Source organism: Abramis brama (assembly GCF_963993115.1).
Source record: "Abramis brama genome assembly, chromosome: 20".
Taxonomy (NCBI): Eukaryota; Metazoa; Chordata; class Actinopteri; order Cypriniformes; family Leuciscidae; genus Abramis; species Abramis brama.
Genome location: NC_139982.1, coordinates 23,840,409 through 23,861,953, shown reverse-complemented (window position 1 = coordinate 23,861,953; position 21,545 = coordinate 23,840,409). Strand labels below are relative to the sequence as shown.

General features: G+C 37.3%; 1 protein-coding gene across 1 annotated transcript in view; it reads right to left on the bottom strand.

Annotated features, from left to right (window-relative positions):
• The window catches only part of nav2b (neuron navigator 2b), a 68,788-nt gene that overhangs the window by 5,715 nt on the left and 41,528 nt on the right, over window positions 1-21,545 (bottom strand). Inside the window, exons 13-27 of the mRNA XM_084094891.1 lie at window positions 19,014-19,143; window positions 14,498-14,795; window positions 13,186-13,825; window positions 11,412-11,795; window positions 11,135-11,200; window positions 10,217-10,368; window positions 9,414-9,590; window positions 7,272-7,324; window positions 6,856-6,879; window positions 6,403-6,477; window positions 3,142-3,225; window positions 2,826-2,946; window positions 2,569-2,735; window positions 1,428-1,600; window positions 367-447 (exon numbers count right to left, since the gene is read on the bottom strand). Of these exons, the coding sequence (XP_083951017.1) occupies window positions 367-447; window positions 1,428-1,600; window positions 2,569-2,735; window positions 2,826-2,946; window positions 3,142-3,225; window positions 6,403-6,477; window positions 6,856-6,879; window positions 7,272-7,324; window positions 9,414-9,590; window positions 10,217-10,368; window positions 11,135-11,200; window positions 11,412-11,795; window positions 13,186-13,825; window positions 14,498-14,795; window positions 19,014-19,143 (2,625 nt within the window). The remainder of the gene's footprint in view (window positions 1-366; window positions 448-1,427; window positions 1,601-2,568; window positions 2,736-2,825; window positions 2,947-3,141; window positions 3,226-6,402; window positions 6,478-6,855; window positions 6,880-7,271; window positions 7,325-9,413; window positions 9,591-10,216; window positions 10,369-11,134; window positions 11,201-11,411; window positions 11,796-13,185; window positions 13,826-14,497; window positions 14,796-19,013; window positions 19,144-21,545) is intronic.

Here is a 21,545-nt window from a genome sequence, read left to right as displayed (position 1 = left end):
AAAAATCAAGCGATATATAAACAAATTAAATAAATACAAATAAAAATAAAATAAAAAAAAACCCCAATAATTTAAGATTAGTTAATTGTTTTGTGTTTTGGAAAAATCACAAACCATCAGAAAATGATTAACTGTGAAAGTGAATCTTCTATTAATGAACTGTGGAAGTAGTGAATTAATATCTCCATTCAGAAATAGCAGCAATACTTAATTATTTATGAATCAGGGCACACAAGTGTTTTAAAATTGGGTAATTGCTCAGGATGAATAAGTCATTGGTTGAACATCAGTTCTTGGCATTGTGTTCTTGGAACTGATCATCAGAGATTGAGAAATATTAGTATGATTTGTGCCATTCTCTTTTACCGTGCCAGAGAGGCAGACCTCATGGTCTTTCTGCCACAGCCCCAGACAGGCCCATGTGCAGGCAGGGAGGACAGTTGAGGACTATGAACATACACATATATCAACCGTGAGAGAAACTCTGAGGGTGTTCCATGTTGCACTGGACATTTATAAACTGTTATATCCGACAGTGCCATCACACTGAGAGTTACTCAGTAGCAACATAAAATCTCTGTGTGTGTAACTTTTTAGTTTATAAAATGGGTGGTATTTTCCAAATACACCACCTGGTCCTAGACTAAATCACATTGTAAATGGTGCTTGTCTATTATAAATCCTTCGCCCATTCAAAACGAGGGTTAAAGGGATAGTTCACCAAAAAAAAAAAAGAAGACATTTTGAAGAATGTCAGTAACCAAACAGTTGATGGTGGGCCCCATTGACTTCCATAGTATTTTTTCTCCAAACTATGGAAGTCGATGGTGCCCCACAACTGTTTGGTTACTGACATTCTTCAAAATATCTCTTTCTGTGTACAGCAGAAGAAAGAAATTCATACAGGTTTGGAACAAATTGAGACTATCCCCTTTAAGAAGTTTCCAGAAATGTGCTAATTACCAAACCAAAATTGTTAACAGATTATTATTATTATGGAAAAATAAGAAATAATAATACATTGATTATTTATAACAAATGAATAATATAATAATAAAATAATAATAAAATAATAAAATTAAAAGAATTAAAATAAATTCATAAATAATAATAATACTAATACTAATAGTAACTACCGATAATACTAATACAAACAAAATAAAAATACATTTTATTAATGTAGAATTAATAATAAAATATTTATTATTATTATTTTGTTTTAATGTAACTCCTGCACACTCACTCTGAGATTAAATAAAAATAGAATAAGGGATTATGGGTTTAGTTTAAGGTTCATTGTAAAACTATTTTTATTAACAGATTTTATTATTATTATTATTATTATTATTAATAATAAAAAGAGTAATCAATGAATAAAATAAAATAATAATAAATGATCATTATTATTATTGTTGTGAGGATCTTACAGCGAGTTGGAGTGGGATTTGCGTATCATGGGAGAAGAGGCTGTCGATCCGCTATATGGAAGTTTGGGTGAAGATGGCAGAGAAGAGTCCGTCATCTCTTCAATGTCCGAGTGAGAAGATGCCGATTTGGGAGACTTTTTCTTCCCGAACGCTTGTTTAAAGGAGCTCCGCAGCTGTGGAAGAAACAAATCTATTACTATGACACTTTTGTCACAATATCTGCCAGTGGTTACAATCCTTTTTTAATGTTTATCTTTAAGAACGATCCCTTTAAAACTTTCAAAGAGTATAAAAGGTTATATTAAAGATATTCTGAAGGAGATATTTATCTCGTCTTACCTCAAACACCTGTACCATGACATGAAAGCACAGGGGAAATCGGACAAAAACATTTAAACACCTTAGCTAAAATGTTAATCACTAAAATGTTAACCGCTTTTGGTAGTTTAATATAATCTAAAAATGTGTTTTGGATCTTACGACATTCAGAAGGAGGGGAGATCATATACACAACATAAATTGAATAAATCCAATGATAACACACTGGTGCCATCTCTAAAACCACACAACACCATCAACACTATAACAACAAGGCTAGAATCACATACATAGTTATCAGGTGCTTTTCCTCCCCCAGATGATACAGCCTGAATGCAAGAGGACAAATGAATGTATGATATTGATAACTGATATTCATTCTAAACTTTCAACAAAAACAAAGCCAATAAGTATCAACCCACAATTTTATTATTTTCATTCTGAAAGCATTTCTAACGATATAATTTCTCTGTGCTGTTATCTTTATAGTTGTGATGTGGAATCTGCTATTCTTTTATATTAAGAAAGATTTTTAGAACTATATCTTTAATGTTATCGTTACAGTTATCATCCTTGGTGTGAAGAGACTTTGGCAGCTAAAAAACTAGGACACTTTTTCTTTCGTAAAGTATTCACATTTCCACATTACGAAACACCAACAAATGAAAAAAAAAAAGAAACTTTTAAATGGTTAAAATAATCCGATCTAGTATTGGTCTAACTCCAAATAACATGTTTAGTCTTAGAGAGAAGCATCTATTAGGAGAAAAGAAGATATTTTAGAAGAACTGTATGCATTGGATGGACAGGCTGGAACACTTACCCAGTTCTTCTTCTTCTTCTTGTTCTTAGCGTCGAGCTCCAGGTTGCTGCCGATGCTGGAGTGGCTGGTGGCGCTGGTCATGCTGGAGACGCTGTCCGAGGAAGGCTGCCTGTGGATCCGCAAATCCCGCCGGGACTGAGGAGACCCGCTGACAGAGTCTAGAGAAACTGAGGGAGAGAAGGAGTAATAAAAACGAAGCATAGGCAAAAATTTGTGATACTGTTTATTTTATTGTACCAAAGACATTGAGAGCTCACCCTTGCGGTTTGTTAATGTTGGGTCTGGTGTGTTAATGACTCCATTGATGGTGGCTTGAGTCGCCGAGTTCTGCTTCTGAAGGAGCTCAATGTTCTTCCTCAAGTCATTCAGCTCTGTGTCCTGCAGATAAAACAATATTAAATGACAAAATATAGATACCACATAAAATGCTATTTAGCCTCTTTATGATGCTGTTTTCCTTATAGGAACATTTTCACATGGTACAATTTTCAGGTTAGAGTATCTCCATGAGGACTTCTTCAGATATTCTCATCCTCACAAGAATTAAAAAAAGCAGCTCTTTCTCACACACACCTTCTGTTCCGCTGTTGTCGTCAGACTCTGCAGCCGGATGGTCATGTTTCCTAAACTCTGCTCAAAAGCCGCCACAAGGTGAGACTGGGGACACACACAATTTCATTTACAAGGTAAATTAGTTTTATTTTCAGCAATCAGCAAAATGCCATAAATGGACAAAGACTCAAAGCAGTAGTAGAGTTAAACCAGATGTTGAGCAGTCAACTAAAGCATGATCACATTTCTAGAAAAATGTGGGTTGCAGCTTGTCAGTAACGCTTCTAAAAGTGCCAAATATGTCTGTGAGACTGGGCTTTGTGATAAAGACAAGCTGTGGCATGAACTTGGGTTGTTAAGCTGCAGAAACTGGTAAAAGCTCCATTCATCTCCATTGCCAATTTAAAGACCCTCACCTAAAGTAAACAAACCAGGAATATAAAACAGAAATACCTTTTAAAATTGTATTGATAATATATTTTCAATAACAAATAATAAAATTACAAAATAATAACTAGTAATAAATATAATAAATAATACATATAATACACTTTCAACTATATTAAATTTTTATATAATATAGTAGGTAACATATTATAAAAATGTATTTATAATATATTACATAATATATTTTTAACAACAATAATAAAATATAATTTAATATAAAATGATATATAATATATACTATTATAATGCTACTAATAATGTACGTTATCGCAGAAAAAACCCAGACAGGGTAATCAGTCTTTATTCTGCGATAACAACCGGCCGGATGTACATTATCCCGCTTATTACACAGATTCTTGCCATATCAGTAAATAATTAGACATGAAATATTGACTTAGTTTTAGTTTAATATTTTAAATGCAAAGCTTCCATGAAGAAAGCAGTTGCTAGCAAGTGGCAAGTACAAACTAGATGGACATTTAAGGGATACGGTCCAGTCATACCACTTATTACACACATTTTTCCACATAAATAATTCTGGGGGATAAGAGATATTAATTTTAGATGAAACTCTTTTAAAATCGTACCTGTTTGTTATTTTATAATCCATTACAGTGCACAAAACAATCGTTGCAATATGGCAGCAGCTGCGTTTGTATGAAACGAGAGCGAGCCCGTGATACCGGATGACATAATTAAATAATTGTACACAAAATATTGATTTGAGTTTTAATATTTTACTAGCTCACCAAACATAAAACTTCCACAAAGAAAAAACTTTCCTAGCAAGCTTATAGCACTGACATCAGTTAGCCAGATGAGCCTGTGTTATCAGTTTTTACCGGTTGTTATTGGGGAATAACATACCGCTGGATGGCATGATTGACCAATCAGAATGAAGTATTCCACAGAGCTGTGAAATAATAAACGATAACATCCCACAAAACACACCCACAACTGCAATTTAATTAAACTTTTGTGGTATGTATATGGAAAACCACAAAGTTACGTTCACTAAAGCACGTACACAACAGAGTCACACAACCTGTTCCACGACAGCAAAAGATTAATCTCAAGAGCTCAAATCATCAATCAAAATCCTCAAAATAAAGTCCCTCAAGGTAACGTCATACGAGGATAAAAAACAACAAAAAAAACAGCTCATAAAATGAATCATTAAGAGCATCATAAAAAGACAAACAGAGCAGTCAAACCACGATCTTTAGCCCACCTCACTGAGTTCTCGCTTCCTCCATTTTACTTGGCTCTTGCGGTGTCTGAGTGGCTTTGGTTTAGTCCTCTCACAGACCCTCCTCAAGGATGGGTAATAATTCAGAGGCTGCCAAATTACTGCTCGAGTGCGGTTAGCTTTGCCTGTCAACATCTCTGGGGTGATGAACTGCATGTGAACTGAGACACCGAGGACGACTTGCACCTTAAGATTTCTGCTCAGTTGTAGCCGCCAAAAATGAGCAACCACACTCGTACACAACACAACAAGCATATCAACATGCAACATGAGCCGATAATCAAGGGACTGGAGATCTGGATGACTTCCATCGGAGGGAGTCACAGGTTTGTGTTTGGGCATGTGCTGTTTCAAACATCAGATAACCTACAATAAATTTTCCTCAAAGGGATTTTTATCATCCAAGCAGAGTAGCAGTTGGTGCATTTGTGTGTGTAAAACTTTAACAAACACCCAGAAGTGCAAAAGCCTCCAGTTTAGTTTGTGAAGCCTGTATGAGAGCTGACAGATGGATGGGGGTTTTAGGATGTGACGATTCATTATGTTGTGTAAGCCAAATGCGGGCTGTCATATTTGTTGTTATTGAGCAAATAATTCCACTCCGCTTGACACACAGATCAAATTACTAACAATCTTACTCAATACACTGTAAAACACTAGAATAAAAGTTAAATCATTTTTTTTTACCAACTGTTAAAGGTGTACAAAAGTCAAAACAACACTATGGCACAAAATCCAAAAAGAACCAGTTCTGTAACTAACCACATCTTTAGTAACACCACGATTTCCCGAAGCCAAAAACCATTTAAAATTTCCACTGAGCATATATACACAACGATGAGCCAAAACATTATGACCACCAGCCTAATATGTGGTTGGTCCTCTGCGTGCTGCTGAAACAGCACCGACCCGCCGAGGCATGAACCCCTGAAGGTGTCCTGTGGTATCTGGTACCAAGACGTCACCAACAGATCCTTCAAGTTCTGTAGGCTGAGAGGCGGAGCCGCCGTGGAACTTGTTGGTCCAGCACATCCCACAGATGCTCAATTGGATAAAGATCTGAGAATTTTGGAGGCCAGGGCCAACACCTTGAACTCTTCATCATGTTCCTCAATCTATTCCAACAACATTCCTCAATCCATCCCTCAACACCATTGTCATGAATGGGTGTACCTAGTCTTCAAAAATGTTTAGATAGGTGGCACATGTCAAATTCACATCAACATGAATGGCTGAACTCAGGGTTTCCCAGCAGAATATTGCTCAGAACATCACTCCTCCACCAGCTTGTCCTCATTCCACAGTGCATCCTAGTGCCATTACTTCCCCAGATAAATGGAGCACACGGTACTACACGGCCATCTTTATAAAAAAAAAAAATTCAGTTTTTTTCCTGTTTTTAAAAAAATACTTTATCTCACATTCGACTTGCTTACACGTATATGTTTTTACACATATATGATCCTTGATGCTCAAAATCTATGATATGCAGATAATGAAAACTGGTTAAAAGAAATAAGCGTTTCTGTGAGTACTGAAGGTGTATTGTGGGTAATCATGCCAAAACGACTGCCTAGTGTACTCACGTTGGCACTGAGCTGTGTTGTGAGAGCCGAGACCTTCTCCTGTGATGAGTCCAGTTCTCTCCGAAGCTTACGGATCTAAACACACATTAAAGTCAGTTGTTCAAACACAAGTCATGCTGCTAGAAGCTGATTTCTGAAGCTAATGTGGAACCAGTTTGTGGTTTCTCATATAATAATGTGCTAAGGAGAGACTGGCCCTTGATCAGCATGAAAGAGAAACTTTGGTTGCAGACATAAAACACAGAAATTAAAGAGTAGATATCAAGGACCGTTACCAAGAAGACCATCATGACAAACACAGACATTTTCAAGGGTTTAAAAAAAGAGTTACATCAAAGTGTGTTTAAAATTACAAACCAGCTGAGAAAAACAGTGTTTTGGACAGTTTACAGGCTCCCATGTGCAACACACTCAATAATTTACATTATAAGAAATGATGGGTGCTGTTCTCACCTCTGTCTGAGCCTTTTCTTCAGGCTAGAGATGGAAAAGGAAGAAAAGATAAAGATTAATAGTTTGAAAAAGTTTTTGAGCATCCACATAATGAGAAGATACTTAAATTGGTTTAGTTCACCCCAAAATTAAAACTTCTGTCATCATTTATTCACCCTCACATTGTTCTAAACCTGTATGAGTTTCTTTCTTCTGTTAAACACAAAAGACATTTTGAAGAATGTTGGTAACCAGACAGTAGACGGCACCCATTGACTTTCCCTTACTTTGAAAGTCAATGGTGCCTATCAATTGTTTGGTTACTGACATTCTTCAAAATATCTTCTATTGTGTTTAGCAGAACAAAGAAATGTGTAAATTAAACTTTAACCATTAAACTTTAGCATTTAGCATCAATTCAAAATCTTTTGACTCACCGTAGAGTAAACTGATGACGTGCTAGAGACCAGAGACAAAGAGGAGCCATGAACTATAGAGAGAAGAAAACTACAGTCAAAATAATATCAAGAATTACAGAGGCATGTGAGTCATTGCAAAACTAGCATGAAAAAGTAGCAGGATAAGCTAGCACATGCTGAAACACCATGAAGTGCTTATCACTTCAGCAAACCACAGCCCGTATATTTCTGATAAGGTATACGCGTATGTTTTTCTTTATGTGTTCCCGAACCAAAAAACCTAGAAAGAACAAAAAGGCAATACAAGCTTGAAAAAACAAATGTACAGTGAAATCATTTGTGAATGAGAGGATATTAAACGTGATGTTGTGATACAAGGTTATAAATCCCCTTTACTGCATATTCACAAAGAATTATGAGTTTGTGTGTTCCTCTCACTGAATTTTCAAAAATAAAAAAATAACTATGTCAAGTACTTAAACTAAACTGCCTTTGAGGTTGCAAAGAGGGATCAGTGTTTATGACTAATCTTAAGGAACAAATGGTTCCTTCACGCTCATGAGAAGCAGCTTAAGGGCCCGTTTTAACTCTGGACAAAAAAGCCTCACTGAACTTTGAGAACATTTTTTAAAAAAAACATTTTTTTTTTTTTTTTTTTTAAATCACTAAGCCATTATATTAGTTTACTTTAGAAAGACATGGATATTGTTGACTTGGAATATTGAATATTGTTGGCTCTCTAACAATTTGCTTGTGATGTCAGAAGAGTCAATTTGGATAAAGGAGTCTACTAAACGAATACATGTAAATTGAATCCTAAATATATGAAAATAATTATTTGTTTACACACACACACATTCACCGGACACATTATTAGGTACACCAGTTTAACTGTTCATTTTAACGCAAATATCTAATCAGCCAATCACATGGATTTTTATAGATGGGAACCAATGCATTTAGGCATGTAGACATGGTCAAGACGACCACACCGGGTGCCACTCCTGTCAGCTAAGAACAGGAAACTGATGATACAATTTGCACCGCTTACCAAAATTGGACAATAGAAGATGGGAAAAATGTTGTCTGGTCTGATGAGTCTCGATTTCTGCTGCGATATTCAGATGGTCAGGTCAGAATTTGTTGTAAACAACATGAAAGCATGGATCGCTTCAGGCTGCTGGAGGTGTAATGGTGTGTTTGATATTTTCTTGGCACACTTTGGGCCCCTTAGTACTAATTCAGCATCATTTAAACACCACAGCCTACCTGAGTATTGTTGCTGACCATGTCCATATCCCTTTATGACCACAGATTATAATTATTTTAGTACATATTTAATAATAAATAATACATTTACATGACTTTTTATTAGGTGAATATGAATAAAACTCTATTATATAATCACATTATTGTAATTACCATGTAATTCTGTAAATCTCAATGTAAATCTCATTTGTATATATCAAAATACCATAATACCATGGTACCACCACAGTGCTTTTAGGGGTCTGCAGTGCACATTAATTTCAAGAAATACATATTTATTTAATGGTAAATCCTTTCTGAGCTTAGTTTTACATTTTTAAGCCAATAAAAAACAAACTTTGGGCAAAAATAACCCTGAAATGTCATTATATTGAGTCATGCATCATTGTGAACAGTTCTTTTTTACAAGCCTAAACACCACTGTTCATTGGCACATTGAAATCAACACCATCACCCCCTTAGAAAGACATGAATCATAAATACAGAAAGCAAAAGAGAGCCTTGGGACAAGTGGTGTTGAGCCAAGGCAGGCGAGTTAATCATCAAATCAACATTAACTGTGGGGTAAAGGCTGCCAGGCCAACAAAGCCGCTCTTTGTTTGTTTGTGCTTTGGCGCAAGTAAGGACACACGTTACAGCCTGACTTTGTCAAAAGCCCTAACATTAATTACAACCTATCATTTAGCTATTAGGTAACGGAACAAGGCAGGTCAATTTAGCTCTTTTCCAAAAACATGACGTTATGGATTGAGTTGTTATGGTAAATTTTGATGGCAGACAGAAATGATAATAGTTCTTGGTATGCACAGCAAATTACACACACACACACAAAAGGTCAAACTCCACTACAACCAAACTCTGTTCAATATAAGTATCATTCTGAAGTCTCACCTTCTTCCAGGCACTCACGGAACGATCCGGAGCTGCTCATAGTGCGGCTCTTTTCCTCCAGGCTCATTGAGGAATTCCTCAGACGTGGGTCACTGTAAGGGTCATACGGGCCGTCGTGATTTCCCTGACCATTGGTCCCGCGCAAAGTTGCCATCTGTGAAGCAGTGGTGGGACTGCCTGGAGTGTCAACACAGGGATCAAGGTTAAATAAGCACTGCGATTAAACCCTAATGACATGAATGTGCATTCAAAGTTCACAGTAAGGGGGAGACTAGTACTTATTTCAGTTGTTGAATCTCATGTAAACCAATAAATTAAATCATAATCCATAAGTGAGGATTCTAACATAAACACAATTATGTGTGATTCTGATAAATCGATAATTATTTTCACGTTATGGCAGATGACCAATAAATGGACATTTTTTAAAATTCTATACTATTTTGACTAAATAAATGAAAAATAAAACACTAAATATCAATCATTTAAAATGCTACAAGTGAATTTAGGCATCACAACATTATAATATACAGGATCAGAAAAAGAGAATAATTTTGAGATTTAGATCACTGCAAAGGTACTCTAAATGAGCATTTTTAAATAACATTTACACAATTAAATAAAAAATATCCACTGATACTATTTAAAATAGCAATTAAAACCAATACCAATTACAACTGATAAAAATAATAATAATAATAATAATAATAATATCGACTAATAACCGATATATAGTGCATGCCTAGAATAAACCACAGAAGTAGCCGATAAGACACCGGTTACGCAAGTTTGCTTGTTTTTACCAAGTGTGTTAAAGTTGAAGCGTGTGCCGGAGGGCGAGCTGAGTGTAGAGGCAGGGGTGTAGGGGGTCGAATCTGAGAGGCCAACAGCTGAGGGGGAACACAGCCAATCACGGGCCTCCTCATGACCTCTGACCTGAGGCCCATGGGCATACCTGCAGGTTTAAAACAAGTGTACATAAGTCCGTAGAACAGAATGTTGTTTTTCTCTTTCGCATAAAAGTTCTCATGAAAACAGCTCCAAGAAAAACGCCACAATGCCAGGAAAATCACAGTTATCCAATTTATGGTGGGTAACAGAAAACCTAAGTCCACAGCTATGAACTCCCATATTTATTTGCGTACTGCAATATTTAACCAGCAGGTACATATGAAATAAATACCATATTTCATTGTGCACTAAACAAATCAAAACTCACTTACAAACTACACTGGCATAGTATTAATATACTGGTATACTATTATCATATGGTATGACAAAATCAGGGCTCCAGTCTATGGAGCCGCTGGCTCATAAAATTGAACATTTTGGAGATAAGTTACATATTAAGATTGACAGAATTAAAATATTTATTATAAAAAAATCTGTTGTGAACGTGTATCTTTAAATACAAGTAACGGTCCACTGCCCATTTTGAATCAGACATAAAAATTTAGAAAAAAAGATTCACTGACAGACCGAGTCTGATCCAAATGCGAGTTTGAGACCGTTTTGTCATTCTTTTTGACAGACTCATTAAAAGAACCAGTTCAAAAGAGCAATTTGCTTGTGCATTGGTGAAACTGTGTTTGTTGCATGTAGGAAACTGAAGTAATTAACTCCACCTTACAGGTAGATTTTAAATCACAAGCCCTAATCACAATGCACAAAAGCAAAAACACGAAGCAAAAGTGATAATTTGACCACACATATAGCATTACCTGTCCTGTTTCCGTGGCAGAGTGTTGTGGGTAAATTTAGGGCTAGCAGAGGGGGAGGACTGAGGGCTAGAGAAGGGTACAGGGGCAGACAAAACAAAAAGAAGCAGATAAAAGTGACAGAAAAAGGAGAGGAGATAAAGAAATGATTAAAGAGGAGTACATGTAAAGGAAGATAGATCATAAGTAGAGATAGCAACGCTATTTACATTTCACAAACAGCTGGAAGCATCATTTGTGTTGATGTGAAGTTAGCATGGTTGAACAATTAATTTCTTACCTCTCTGAGAGGCCAGTTCTAGCACTGTTGATCCGATTAAGACATAAACCTTCCTTTCCCAAGGAAACATTTATAGAGTCACTACTGGTGTGGTTGGAGCTTTGACAAGGGAAGCCCAATCCATCCCTGCCTCCCCAAGGAAAGAAAGCCGATCCTGGGCTGGAGGCCACAGAGGAAAGTGTCTGCTCTCCATTACCTCCAGAGGGCACCGTCAGATTGTCACTGTAACCTGGACCGCTGCCTCCGCTGGTGACTGGTGGCGTCTCCAGACAACCATTCTGCTGGATGGACTTGGCATGGGGATTGGAGATGATGGTGGAGTTCTTCATGTTCTCCATGCTGGTGACCGGAGCTTGCTTATTGCAAGATTTGCTACCAAACAGTCTGGTTGCAAAGGGGGAGAGGGATTTGACAATGAGACCGAATAAAAAAATTTGACTAAAATGGTCGTAAACGCGACCAAAAGTAAACATTTTGTGACAATAATTGAAAATCTAGGTTTTGTCAGTTGCCAGTGTCACTTGCAATGACCACAGCGTGGGAATCGTTCATAGAGCAGGCATGCGATGAGTGATTTCCCAAAAAACGACTATTGTGAACCATTTCTTTTTGATGCGTCAAAAAGATTCTTGAAACGGTCTCAAAATCACATGCAAATTAGCAGTTTGAATCAGACTCAATCAGTAAGAGAATAGCTTAGGCCGCAATGACTGATTTGCAAACCAATGACCAATGATTTTTTTTAATGCGTCAGTCTAAGATTTACAAACTTGCTTGTGAGTTAGTGGTTTAAATTAGATTCACAGCTATTAGTGAGTTCACAATTGACATCCCTCAATCATGAGTCAGTTTTTGGTTATGGCAGATTCAAAGTGAACTTGGAACTGTTACTGTGATGTATATTTTAGGTTTGTAGGAATCCTTCTGATCATCTCACAGACTGGTTATTAATATGAAAACACGTAATTAAAGATTTAGAGATCTGTTGTAATAAATGGTTATTAAAAAAAAAGAAATATTCTACAAAAAATATTATTAGTTACGCTATTCATTAACAAAGTAAGTTAATTTTATTAGTCTTTTGTTGTTGGGTGTCCAATCCTGCTCCTGGAGGGCCACTTTGTTTCAAAGTTTAGCCTAATTAAACACACCTGAACCATCTAATAAAGGTCTTCAAGATCAGTAAAAATGTCCAAGCAAGTGTGTTGGGGCAGGTTGGATCTAAACTCTGCAGGACATTGGCCCTCCAGGAGCAAGATTGGACACCCCTGCTCTTCACAAAAGAAAATATGAGATAAGGAAAGTCTGGCATCTCTGATTTTTCTCATTACTTCATGGACTGACTGGTCAGATAACATCAGTCTATCTGTAGTCTGGTTCTACTAACTAGGAGAGCAATCAGTCACAGCTAGCAAGTTAATCAGCTAGAACAAACACTAGCTTCTTGGTCTGTGCCATGTCTTAGAGAAACATCAAGAAGCCCTAAGAAAATGCACTTGTGGTGGCCAGAAGACGCCTTTCAAGCCTCAGAATCTCAACCAACATCAAATCGCTCAGATAAACAATGAGTTCTGTGAACGCCTTCCAGCACCCAAGGAGGAGAATATTCTGGAACTCACACAACACAGCTGAGAATTGCTGTGTAAATATTTGAGGGACCTAAAATGGTGCTTTCATCCACATCAAGTAGAAATCATGCTTTTGCAAAATACATTTTTCATCAACAGTCTTTCAAGTCTTCATAAGCTAAACTCTGTGAATGTGGAGAACTTACCTACGAAGAGTTGGCGAGGACATTTCTGAATACTTTCCTCCTGTTTGCCTTCCAGCTTGGCACTGAGTTGGCATCCCCGTCTGGGTAGTTGCGCTAGTCTTAAGTACCTGGCTCTCCACATCGGAAAATATACCCTTCTCTCGGTCCGTCTGGTTAGTAGTTCCCATTGGGGACTTGACTAAGTTGCGACTCTTAGGGTTGGGAAGTGTGGCAGTACCCTTATTGCAAAAATTAGCATCAAGACTCGAGATGTTAGTGCGGTTAGAACAGCGAGCAGTGCCGGTACGGCTAGGTCTCGGTAAACTACGATACTGAAGAGTTGTCCGAGCACTTGGAGGAAGGTATCCATCATCAAGAGCCGTCTGCCGACACACAATTCGACTCCCAGAAAATCCGACCGATTTTGGTATCTTGCCCACTGTAGCGGACCCGCTAGTTACCACAGCACCACTCATGGTTATTGTCGCCATTGCGCCCGGAGCTTTCTTGAAGCCAAAAGTACTGGTCGGGGTGCGTACGTTTGAATTGAGGGGAGGTTTCTTGGTGTCATCAACACTTGAGGAATTGGTGCCGTTGGAGCGGCCTTTCTCTGACACCTTAGCATCGTCTGTCTTACTTGTGGGATGATCAACGACACGGACTGTCGAGCACAAAATGAAATCATGTTTTCAACAGTTTTGAATACAGTAGCACAGTCCATGTCGTGACTCATCTGAACATAAGCCTTAGCAAAGGTGATCTGTGATAAGATTTCTTTGACTGTCATCACTCAAGAAACAACATGAAAACAGAGATATGGCTCAGTCAGTGTTGTTATCTTTAACTAAAACTATTTAAAAAAATGTTAATTGAAATATTAGATTAAAACAAACTTCACAATCAAAAAATAAAAATAAAAATCACAATATAAAAATAAAAATAAAAATATTAATAAATACTATAATACTCTATAAATAACACTGGACTAGACTGTATTTAGCTTGTGAGCAAAATAAACTGTTTAAATTTCAGTTATTTTTAAAGGAACATATCAAACTAAAATGAAAATTCTGACATCATTTATTCACCCTCATGTCACTCCAAACCTGTATGACTTACATTCTTCTGTGAAGCACAAGGAGATACATTGAAAAATGCCTCATTGTTTTTTGTCCATACATAAACAAAACATGTTTTTGGACCCCACTGATTTTGGACGAAGTGTTCTTCAAAATAACTTCTGTGTTCCACAGAAGACAACGACATACAGGTTTGAAAGACACAAGGTTATGCTAATTGTGACATCCATGCAACATCACGTCTAAACTATTACCATGTGCCTTGAGTGAGCTGCAGTTTGTAGGTGTTGTTGCCTTCGTCCGTGGGGAGGTGACGCCCACCTGAGCGGTCATTCCCCGCCTCCAAGAGCCCGTCTGGGAGATGGTAGGAGTCTTGCGACCCATCAAGCTCCGTTCTGATTCATCTGAGAAATCTGAAGACCTGTGGTTCCATTTCGTTGTGGTCTCCATTTTGATGCCACCGTTAGAGCAGCCTTCTGAACGTTTAAGGTCGTTGTTGGACCAGTTGGGGTTGTGTTTCACTGCAGAGTGCTTCTCCGCATCCGTCTGGAACTGTGGGTGAAAAAACTAAATCATTAGCCGCAAAGAAATGTTCTGATCTTCAAACCTCAGAGAATATAAATCTGTTTTTTGCAAATCAGTAAAATATCTATCTATGGTATGTTATGTGGTGTGATGTGTTCTACACCGGTTCAATTTCTCGTTAACACAAACATCAAATAAGCAAATCACATGGCAGCAACTCAATGCATTTAGGCATGCAGACATGGTCAAGACGATCTGCTGAAATTGAGCATCAGAATGGGGAAAGATGATTTAAGTGACTTTGAACGTGGTATGGTGGTTGGTGCCAGATGGGCTGGTCTGAGTATTTCAGATACTGGGATTTTCATGCACAACAATCTCTAGGGTTTGCAGAGAATGGTCTGTAAAAAAGTGAGCGGCAGTTCTGTGGGCGAAAATGCCTTGTTGAGGAGGAGAATGGCTAGACTGGTTTGAGCTGATAGAAAGGCAACAGTAACTCAAATATCCACTCATTACAACCGAGGTATGCAGAAGAGCATCTCTGAACGCACAACACATCGAACCTTGAAGCAGATGTGCTACAGCAGCAGAAGACACACCAGTGTCACTCCTGTCAGATAAGAACAGGAAACTGAGGCTACAATTCTAACGGGCTCAACAAAATTGGACAATAAAAGACTGGGAAAACGTTTGCCTGGTATGAGGAGTCTCGATTTCTGCCGAGACATTTTGATGGTCAGAATTTGGTGTAAACAACATGAAAGCATGGATCCATCCTGCCTTGTATCAACAGTTCAGGCTACTGGTGGTGTAATGGTGTGGAGGATATTTTCTTGGCACACTTGTTTTGGCCCCTTAGTACCAATTGAGCCTGACCATGTCCATCCCTTTATGACCACAGTGCAGTACCCATCGTCTGATGGATACTTCCAGCAGGATAACGCGCCATGTCAAAATACTCAAATCATCTCAAACTGGTTCATGTCAATATGGACCAAAATCTATGACGAATGTTTCCAGCATCTTGTTGAATCTATGCCAAGAAGAATTAAGGCAGTTCTGAAGGCTACTAGCAAGGTGTATCTAATAAAGAGGCCAGTGAGTGTACATAATGCATATAGTTTTGTGAAACATTTTTAAAAAAAAATAATTTTCTTTAGTACAATGTCAATATAAAAGTCAATTACTGTATTTAATATGGGAAACAATTGTTTAATTTTATAATATCAGACTTGATATTTCTCACACATGGTATAAATTATTGATTATATATAAAATCATATAACTGTTTTCTCATTTTCAGAAGCGGATCTCTGCCAAAGGGATCATCATATTTGAGAGACCTTTGCATGAAAAAGTAAATAAAAAGTCTCTGGACTAAAAAAAATGTCTGTAATGACTGAGATGCAATATCACCGACAGCTAATTTGCGTCTTATTTATTCAGCAACACCATCAACAGTCATCATAAAATCTGATTATGTGAGACATAAGGGCCAACTCGTTCATTACATGACCTTCCACAATGTAGCCAAGATGATATCACCCCCTTTTAGAAAGTCCGTTGTTCAGCTGCTACTGAAAATCCTCATAAAAAATTATTGCCAGGGAAAGAATGTTAATAGTCTCCAGTTGTTATCAGGCCAATTCCAAAACATTGTTATCTCAACGCCGATACAATAAATCCTTCCTCCACTCCAGCCTGAAGAATGAGGGAAGACTATATAGGGAAAAAGTACAAGGGTGTGGAAGTGAAAGGTGGCAGATATTTGGCTTCAGACGCACTTTTGAGTCATGGTTCTAAACTCTTTAAATTTGAAATCAGGCTACTAGCAGGTTTATTGTAGTTAACTAAAACCCTAAAAAACATTTTCATTACTTGAAATAAAATAAACATCAACAAAAAAACAAAAAAAAACTTATTTCAGCTAGTCGCCAAAGCAAATTTTTTTTAGTTTTCATTTAGGCCACGGTCACACAGCAGCAGAATACGGTTGTCAGTCCTAGTAATTGAGTCCTTAATACTATTGCGTTCACACACATTTCAGTTATTTACCGTGTGAAAACCGTATTCTATAACTGAACTCACACCTGTACATTTTTAGAACTCAAAACCACATTCTCGGAAAAACCCTTGCTGAGAGAACAGAACCGGACTGGACAACTAGTTGTCTGTCACGTCATACAGTGCGTGAGAGCCGCTCTGCGCTGCACAAACGAGTGTGTTGTAGGTTTTCGTGTGGTTTTGCTTTTGGTAACTTACAGCGACAGAGATATGAGCTCTGTGTCATCTGAAGGTTTTAGATCCAGTCACTGTTCTCAACCGGAGCGGCTCCCATAGTGACTCAAATGCTCCGCTCGGTTGATGATTTGACGGATGAACTCGGGACTCAATTGGACTCTTGTCGTGTCCGAAGAAATAAGACTTTTCAGTTGTATGGACGTCGCCATCTTTGATATAACTTTGGTCACTGTCGTTAAGAGAATACGGGCTTGACTCCTGTTGCACGTTCATACAGACAATATTCGAGACGCTACTGTAAGTTGCTGTTTGAACGGGACATTTCGAGACTCACACCTGTAAGTAAATGCGGTTGTCATTCCCAAAGACTGTGTGAATTGAAAAAATTTCAGTGTGAACGTAGCCTTAGTTTAAATTGATGTACTAAAATAAAAAAATCTATATAGAAATATTTTAAACAATAACTGAATAAGAACATTAAAGTGAAAAAATACACAACAAAATTCCTAAAACTTTAATTAATTAAATTACAATAAAAAAAACTAAAATAAAAACTAATTCGAACTAATAATAAATTAAAAAACCCTAAAATAGTATCTCAATAATACTAAAATAACACTGGGTACTGAAAACCACATCTGGGCCTTTTTTCTTTTCTTTTTTTGCAGTACCAAGATCAAAAACAAATGGAGAAACATGAGTGTTTTCATCTAAGGAGATGAATATGGAAGACTGTAGATAAATAAGGTCATGGATTTAACGTTTAAAGACCAACACAAATGCACAAACCGAGAAGCCACAGGTGTGGACAAACTTATTGGCACAGAATCCAGGGTGCCACGTCTGGATTTACAGAGCTCATCTTGTTAGAACAGGCTAGATAGACACAGTGGCTTAGCTTCACTGTACTGGTCCATTTGTTCAGCATATGTTAACCTGCTTTGAGCTTGTAAAGATGATCAATCACCGGGGCAGAGTTGAGTCGGTCTGCTGACTCACACTCACAAAGACTGCACACAGTGGGTTCAGGCCAATTCTGATAAGGGCCCACCAATGTTTCATTGAATCAAAAGGGACAATGAAGCAACAGAACTGCTCCCAAAGCACTGCTATAAATGTGCAGGCCTGTTTTTAATTGCATGTAATGATAAACAGAGATGGTGAATACAATTAAAGGACTTTTTAACAGTTCAACATGATATTTGTAAGACTGCAAGATTTCTCTGTATTATGGCTCTATATATGGGTGTCTTCAAAGTTAGGCACTTTTATGCCCCAGGGGTTGATTTTTATTCAAATGAACAGATTTCAAAGTTTTATATAAAGGTTTACGATGCATTTATTATGGATATTAACTATCAACCCTAGTGAAAAAAAAAGAATACCAAAATGTATTTGAAATACATTTATTTTATGCTAAGTGTACTACAAAAACATACAAATAAAATTACATATTTATGTACTTAATATAAATACCCTGCAATTAATTTTAAAGTATACTTTTTTTAGTATACTTTTGGTATACTTAAAGTCTGCTAAATTGGAACAAAATAAAAATAATAGTAAAACATATACATACATATACATATTAAAAGTTACATTAAACCTTTTTAGTGCCTTTATCAGTTATACTGTATAGATTACTCAAAAGATTTATATTAAAATAACATTAAATAGATTTTAATTTACTATTGTTCCAGACTCAGACTTTCTTAATATATTTAATATATTAATAATATATATCTTGATATATGAAAATGCATCATTATATATATATAATATCATTATATATAATGATCATTATATATAAATATATACATATAATATAATTTCTCTTTCTATCTATCTATATACAGTATATATATATATATAGAACGATAGATGTAGATTTTATAATGTTTATGTTTTTTAAGTGCTCTGTTGTTTCCCATGTGAAGTTCTACAGATGTTTCTGATTCTGTAGACCACGAGGCTCTGAAGTTGCCTTTGGTATCAATGACTGACCTGTTCATCCACGTCTCTGTGTGGGACAGATGGGGTGTTGACGTAGGAGCTAAGGGACGAGCTGGTGTTGAGGTCATCTGTGTCCAAGGTGTCACTGATCCCGCTGCTGACTGAGCTGCTGTCGTCCCAACTGAGATCAAAGAGGAAAGAGAGAGGAACAGTTTATTCTCTACATTTCTGAGGAACATGATATCAATATAGTGAAAGGAAGACTGCGAGAAATAAAACAGAATACATGGATTCAGAATGTTCAGCATAATATGGAAAATGTAGGAATGGAAGGAAAGGTAAGCAAAAACAACATCTGTGGAGAGTCATGAAGTCTGCACCGGGACAGTGAGGGCATAAAAATCTGCATTCCCATCATGCTTCAGACATTAGGCGCGTCTCTCTGCTCCTCAAAACTTGTTTTAATTAGCTCTGCGCCTCAAATTCTCAGTGCGCTCTGCTTTGCTATCCCCCCACGAAATCCATTAGGATGCTCAGCAGGACTCAACCAAAATCATATGGACCAAAGGCACTACTAGATAAAGGGAAAACCTAGTTGTGAGAGGATTTGGATTGTACATTTTATTGTCAAATCATAAAAACTGACAGCAAAATAATTAACAATTGTGCTATTGTAGCTTAAATCAGGCTAAAAAAGTGTCCTAATTTTTAAAAACCTGACAAAATCAGCAGTTGTGGCATAAAGCCTGGTTTATACTTGACGCGTCCGCACGTGCGCGCGGCAAAAATGACGTCATTGCGGTGTGGGTGGTCGTGCGCGTTGGGTTCGCAAGACCCAATTTCGCCTGGCGGTGTGCGCGACATTTTTTGTAACAACGCGCGCGGCGCCGCATCCGAAGATGAACGACTTCGAGCCGAATCTGGCCGAGCTCGAACTTCTCACCACACCGGCACCCAGTTTGCACGTCTAAATGAGTTGATTACATTTAAAAAATGAGCATACAATAGCATAAAAAGCATTTTTAATGAACATAAAGGTCCATGTTTAATAAAAATGTTCACGAAACTTAATGAAATGTTTAGTGAAATTAGAAAATATGTAAGAGATCGTTAATTTAGTTATGTTGTATACACATTCTCATATCCATATATTTTGTTTTATTGTCACAAGTAAAAATCTCAGAGTTTACTGGGTTTTACACGATTCTTTTTGTAGTGTGGTATTGGTGGTGGTGTACTAAAATAAACATTGTCACGTGTGTATAGCTTTCTTCTTCTCACCGCTGATTCCTGATGGTTTAGAGGACAATTACTCGAGTCGCCCCCTGTCGTTTCAAAGAATAGTTCAACGGCGAGCACGTCAAGTATAAACGCCTCGTCCGTTTGCGGAGGTGCGCGCGCAGTCTGCGGAGACTCGCGCTGCGGAGCCAGGCGAAAGTATAACCAAGGCTTAAATATGGCAACATTTGTATGTTTTTTATTTTTTTGTTTCTTTTATAAAATTTGACAACAGAATGATCAATTTTGAAAATTCATTTTGAATCAAGCTAAAAAAAAAAAAAGACATTTATTTGACAATACCAGAATCAACATTTTGCTATTTTATCTCAAATCACGAAAAAAGGTTCTTATTCATATATGAGCAATATCACATGAGTATATGCAATATGGCTCCATATCAGCATGGCTGTGATTCAGCAATAGGTAAATCACAGCTGTGCTGATATAGAGCCATATGGCACAACTACGAGTGTGATATTGCTCATATATAAGTACATATATAAAACATACGTTATCTCAAATAAATAAAAGTTTCATTTATTTATTTGACAAAGTCTGACAATAACAGAATCATACATTTGGATAATTTGAATGAGGCTAAAAAACAATTTTTATCCATGTTGGTAAAGCTAATATCACACTATTCTCAAGATTCTCAACTCAAGATTTGAGAGAAAGAGAAAATGACACTTGCTGATATGAATGTATTGTGGGTGTGTAAACAGGAAGTCCCTCCATGCTATTTGCTAAATCCAAACACAGACTGCTTAAACTCCCACAAGCCACCAGTTATGGCTACTCCAGCCTCGAGCGATGCTAAAAGAACTAGCTTTATCAACAGTGTGTGGCAACAAAACATCTTATCAACACCTAAGATACCACCTAATCCTCCTCATTTCTCATGATCATTCAGGCAAACAAACCAGCCCATAAGCTCATTCACAGACAGTCATGAATCAAGAGAGGCGTGTGTTCAAACATCCACCACAGTCCTGACGTCCTGCGAAAGACCTGAATAAATACTTGTTTTGATACGAGCAAAGTCCCCATAGCTCAAGTCTGTCATAACTGACTCGACATAACTGGCGTGAAAGGACGTCTGTGGTTCCTGTTTTAATGAGCTGTGAGAAAGTTGGTCCCATTGGAGCTATTTGTCACTAATAGCTCTCACACACACACTGTGCTAATTTGTCTGCTTGCACGTCTCTGCTTAAATGATCTGCTTTCATTCATCATTTGCCATATGCTGTCAGATGCTATAGATGGCGAAAGCAAACAAACACCAAAAAAGCCCCCAAAAAT